The sequence below is a fragment of the Vitis vinifera genome, chromosome 12 (assembly GCF_030704535.1).
Source record: "Vitis vinifera cultivar Pinot Noir 40024 chromosome 12, ASM3070453v1".
Lineage (NCBI taxonomy): Eukaryota > Viridiplantae > Streptophyta > Magnoliopsida > Vitales > Vitaceae > Vitis > Vitis vinifera.
In genome coordinates this window covers 1,146,495-1,152,172 of record NC_081816.1, presented here as the reverse complement: position 1 = coordinate 1,152,172, position 5,678 = coordinate 1,146,495, and the positions used below count along the sequence as shown (strand labels likewise).

Genomic DNA, 5,678 nt, shown 5'->3' with positions numbered 1-5,678 from the left:
GATGGGATTCTCAGGCGGTCCGGAATTGCTTTGGAGAAATTGTTTTCATCCTTTAATGCTTTTCTCACTGGTGTTTTTCAAAATGGCTTCCAGCATGAATCAGTAGACATTAATTTCATGATAATATATATGGAATAAGAAATATCAACTTGGAAAGGAACCTGGTTAGCTAATTATATTAACTAATTATTTAAATTTTAAAAGTGGTTCTAAAATATTTTGGAAACTGTTTTTTAAAAATAGTTTTTTATTTTCTAAAATAAAAAATACAGAAAACACATTTCACATCTAAAAACTATTTTTTATTTTTTTCTTAAGAATAAAAAACACGGTGTTTCCATAAAATATTTTTTTAGTTGTTTTTTATTATTTTCACCAAGGACTGTTTTAAAAAATAATTATACAAATATATAAAATAATTAAATATAAAATACAAGACATAAAAATTATTTTTAAAAATATTAAAAATAGATTTAAAATATTTTAAGTTTCACAAATTATTTTGCTCTATAAATCAGAGAATAATTTTTAAAAGCTATTTTTCAAAATGTTTAATTCGAAAATCATTACCAAACAAGTTTTTAATTTTCTAGGAAATGCTTTCAAATTGTAAGGTTGTTTGATTCTTGAAAAGTTTCAAAGAAAAAAAATAAAAATAAAATAAAAAGCAAAAGATAGGAGGAGTAACTATAAAATTATTCTTTTATTGTAGATAAAATATTAAAGAAAAAATAAATTAAATTCATCAAGAATGTATTTTTCTCAAATGTTTTAATCTTTTCGTTATAGGAAAATCATTTAGAATTTTCTTTCACTTTTTTTAAAATATTTTTTCTCCTAATAAAGTTATTATTATTATTTTATTGTTGTTGTTGTTGTTTTTTTTAACACTTTTGAGGAGTTAAACATAATTTAAAAAATAGTTTTGACTCTTCCAAAATCACTAGTGATGGCTCTATATGTCTATATAGATGATAGATATTGCTCATGGGTTAACAAAAATGTGCAAAAGCTCTATTTGTCTACATCATTCTATAAGTCTATTCCTTTTTACATATGACATCCCACTCCCTTAAGCAACATCCACTAATTCAAAACTTAATTTGAAAGACATATTTCGATTTCGACGTTTTTCGTTATGCTCCTATTAATCAACAAATGACAAGTACTTTTCCTTATGTAGATCCTATTTCAATGGAAACTTGATGAGTCAATTCGCCTATACATCTTACTTTTAATACTATATTGGGAGTTATTCCACGTATTACTTGACGTAAAACAAATAGTTGATTTGTTTCTATCTTTTGTTGAATCTTTTTCACAACTTGATAGATAAGCTAATGACTTTTTTCTTTCTTTTAAACCATCTTATTGAATTTAACACAACCTAATTATTGTGTTGATGATACGAAAGAAACCGAAGTTTTCAAAAGCTTGGAATTTTTACAATCAATCTCAACTTTACATGAATTGATGATATATCGCATCTATCCATTCAAACATATGGGGCTTTTATTCAAATATGTCATTATCCCTAGAAATGTGTTGGAAATGTAGCCAGAACGTACTCCTTATTTTATGTGAATATATTCAAGCATAGTATTATAGTGCATAACCACCCACTAGTACTACTAGAAGAACACAAGACGCTGTATGGCAGACTAGTGTATCCTACCACGTGATACTCCACTTAGAACCCTTCTTTTCAAATATCTCCCTCCATTGAAATCCGACTATCCTTCTGCTCTGAAATCCCACAATCTCCTCCCATTCAACCAAAAAGAAAAAAGAAAAAAAGTCTCTGCATGTGAACCCCACATGGTTGAAAACTGCAATCTATGCCCATTCACCCTTTCTCCCCAAAACTTCTCACCTAACCATCCAACTTAATGCAATGCAATGTTAGCTTATTTAACACTCAGAGAGAATGCAGTTTCTCTAGGCTAAATCTTCATCAACTTTAGTTTAGTATGAATGGGACTGTTTTTCATTCCTCGGAGAAAGGGTTCAGTGCTGACTGACAGCTTTTTTGGAGAACAAAAAGGATGTTTGCTTCCCCAGAAATCATGTAGCTGAGCCCGCTTCCTTGCTTGAATCTATAGAGAACACCTTATTGCTCTTGTATTTTGATTCTTGCTCTGCAGATACACTAGAATCATTTAGTTTGTAGCTGGGAATTCTTGGCTTTCAAGAGCGTTATGGAAATTTTACTGAAGGTGGTGTCCTTAACGTTTCTTCTTGTTCTTCTACCTTCCCTTGTCTCATCTCAGGAACAAGCCAATCAGGTTGGAAATTGTACAGGCAACGATAACAATCCAAAGGTACCGATTCAATATTCTCTGCACCTCCTCTCTTTTTGAGTCTTCTGTTTCAAACAATGGGATTCTCTTTTACCTTTAAGCTTTGCTTTCTAATATCTTTGTAACTCATGAAGAAACCCTGCTAATCTTCCAGTTCTTAAATGCTTGTCTCTGTAAATCTTCCGGGAAAAAGCTAAACGGTTCTTGCTTAATTATAATCACAGTTGAGTCCTCAACTGACATTTGAAGCCACGGTTCATGGGTTCCTCCTCTGGGCTTCAATGGGGTTTCTGATGCCTGTTGGGATACTTATCATCAGAATGTCAAAGACAGAGGAATGTAGAAGGAGGCTCAAAATTCTTGTCTATGTCCATGCTGCATTACAGGCAAGTTCATCTCATTTTTTATGGCTCCAAACAACCCCCAAAATTAACAGCAGAAGTTCTCTAAATATTATTTTCATTTCTCCTTTCAAATGATCATACAAGTCTCTCAAGAGTTAACAAAGCTATCATCAAACCTTTCAACTTTGTTTATTAGATGAAGATACCCCACTTTTGACCTTTAATGGTATGCCAAAAGAGAAATAAAAGCAAAAACTAGTCTGGATTTGCAAATATTTTAACCAGCCCACAGTTTCTTGCCAGCTAATCAACACAAATTTAGCTTTAATCCACCAAAGATTATCATGAATGCTTGGAGAGAAAGAAAAAGCAGCTATTAAAAATCTCTAGTTCACAACAGATCTATATTTTCTTCTTCTGCTATGGGGAACAAGCCTATACCAAGATTGTAATAATGAGATTAGGTGTTGCATTGATTCATTCACAAATCACAACAAGTGAAGTTCATTATTAAACCATTGAGTGTAGGTATGTGATTTTCTACTGATCAAGCTTATATTTGTGTGTTAAACCAGATTGTTTCAGTACTTCTTGTAACAGCAGGAGCAATTATGTCCATAAAGAACTTCGAGAACGCCTTCAACAATCATCATCAGAGATTAGGATTAGCCCTGTATGGCATCATATGGTTACCAGCCTTGATCGGTTTTTTTCGTCCACAGAGGTAAGACTTCATCTCAAGTTAGTGAACTTTTTCTCAACTTGATCAGTCTTCGTAATTCACTTGACTCCACCAGTTCTCACCAAGATTTAATTCAATTTCGTAAATGTTTTTTTAAGTCAATATGATGATGAATTCAAACATAATTTCGGGTTTACTTTCAGCATCTTGGACAAACGATGTATGTGTGTTGGGAGACAGTGAGTGGAACTATGTTTTGAGTTAACTGTCTTTTTCTCTATTTCTACAGGGGAACGAATGGAAGAAGTGTATGGTTTTTCACGCATTGGATCCTTGGAACTGCACTATCTCTACTTGGAATCATAAACATATATACGGGATTAGAAGCCTATCATAGAAAGACAAGGAAAAGTGTCAGGGTTTGGACCATACTTTTTACCATCCAGATCTCCTTCATTGCCTCCTTCTATCTGTTCCAAGAAAAATGGGAATACATACAAAAGCAAGGAGTGATACTGGGCAATGAACCAACAGGACCCACCAATCAACAGATTTCTCCAAAAGACAAGAAAAAGGAATTGGCGATGGAGCCTTGTTAATAAGAAGGTTGAGAAGCCGACTAAACTAACAACTTTTTTCTTCTAACATCAAATTCTTTCACCCTTCTTGTCATTTTTCTCTATGGGATTTTTCTAGCCTACATATGAAAGCTTGGTAGTGTATAAGAGGCATCCAGGATTCTCCATACATGGAGTTGAATATTCTTAGTACCTTAATGTGTTTCCAGACATGTACTCACTTCTTGAATGCACTTCTTCCTGTTTGGTTCCCAAGAAGGTGAAGGAAAAGAAAATAATGTATATAAGGAAATCTTACAACAATAATTTAGGACAAATGTTTGCTAGTTCCTTATCATCTTTTCTTTTCCTTGGTCTTCTTGTAAACAAATAGGGCATCACAGCAGCATAATCATATGGTACAGTCTTGTCTTCTCCACTTATCCTAAATTTCTATCTTGTTATATGATATGTATTCACTTCCTTGCCTCTGAAATTTAAAGGAACATATTTGCATTTTTTTTCCTGGATTATCACAAATTGAAATAAACCCTATTCACTAGGGATGATGAGAATCAAATGCAAGACAAACAAGAGGGAAAGAAGAATTTCTAATTTTTTTTTTTCGCCATTCATCAGAGAAACATTATCTTGATCCATCAGAATATAATTTATGAACTCTAAGAAGTAGATTTATGGGCAGATAAAGTAAATTTCTTCTCAACTTCAATGCAATACATTTGAAAATCTAGTAAATATGCTCATGGATTGATGATAAATCAAACCTAAAATAATGGATTCCAGTCAAAAGTGTCAAAGTTAAACAAGGATAAAGTAATGAGACATGATAGCCTCTAATGAGGGGAAATATGGCCCCATATAAAGTTTAATGGTAAAGCAAGATTCCCATAACTGGTCCTATGTCAAAAGTAATGCATGAGAAAGCAAAATGTGAGAATGTCATTTGTGTGTTGGCAATTCCAAGTCAAAATTTTCAGTTCTATACTCCCAAGTTGGTATTTTCAAATCCTCCCCCTGGTTGCTTGCTATTTTGCATATTAAATATTCATCATGTAGGCCTTGAAGCTAGAGGCAAATGGTAAGCAGTTTGAGGTTAAAATCTAGTTGAAAGCTCAAGGGTTTGCCCTAGCTTCAAAAGTCGTCTCAAATAGCTAAAGTGTGATTGATCCAACGTTAAGTCCAATCAATCCTATTAAAAATTGAGGGCAATTTGATAATGAATCTATTTGTCCTAATCGAAGTTTGATATATCAACATGCAAAATTATTTTTTCTCTTACATTTTTTTTATCAAATCCAAGTTGTTGGATTAATCATGTTACACAAGTATTTAAAGAAAAATTTCTAGATTAAGGTTAGATGGGGAGAGCAGCCATGGAGAGACACCCCTTGAACTTCAACTTCATTTTCCAAATTGAGAATGTTTGGTTGTGGAAAAATACTATAACAGGAGCAGAAAATTGAGAGAGAGAGCACTACTTTTTCCAATGAAAATAGGCTTATTCAGTTCAATTTCCATCTTTTTCTCTGTTGAAATAAAACCAATATTGTTCTTGATTGGATATTAAGAGGAGGTAGAGATCATGCTTGACAGTGATTCTCAGTGTGCTTCACTGGAAGATGGTGCAAAGCTGAAATTTGGAAAGTACTAGACTAGTAGGCAATAGAGGATTAGGGTTATTGGGCAAGGTAGAACCTTGTACACATTTTCTTTTTCTTCATAGTGGATTTTACAATGGTTGGAGGCCCATAATTTATTTATTTTTTGTCTCTTC

The 5,678-nt window shown here is 32.9% G+C and overlaps 1 protein-coding gene across 1 annotated transcript; it reads left to right on the top strand.

Annotated features, from left to right (window-relative positions):
* The first annotated feature begins 1,750 nt into the window (after positions 1-1,750).
* LOC100245442 (cytochrome b561 domain-containing protein At2g30890) lies at positions 1,751-4,404 on the top strand. The gene is made up of 4 exons (XM_002279206.4): positions 1,751-2,321; positions 2,525-2,686; positions 3,220-3,368; positions 3,616-4,404. Exons 1-4 carry the CDS (start codon positions 2,199-2,201, stop codon positions 3,923-3,925), a joined length of 744 nt encoding a protein of 247 aa, XP_002279242.1. The 5' UTR covers positions 1,751-2,198; the 3' UTR covers positions 3,926-4,404.
* The last annotated feature ends 1,274 nt before the right edge of the window (positions 4,405-5,678 follow it).

Bases quoted from the DNA above. Each gene is read 5' to 3' on its own strand.
- LOC100245442 (XM_002279206.4), top strand. From the start codon at position 2,199: ATGGAAATTTTACTGAAGGTGGTGTCCTTAACGTTTCTTCTTGTTCTT. The intron at 2,687-3,219 runs GCAAGTTCATCT...GTGTTAAACCAG, and splicing joins ATGTCCATGCTGCATTACAG to ATTGTTTCAGTACTTCTTGT. The intron at 3,369-3,615 runs GTAAGACTTCAT...CTATTTCTACAG, and splicing joins GGTTTTTTTCGTCCACAGAG to GGGAACGAATGGAAGAAGTG.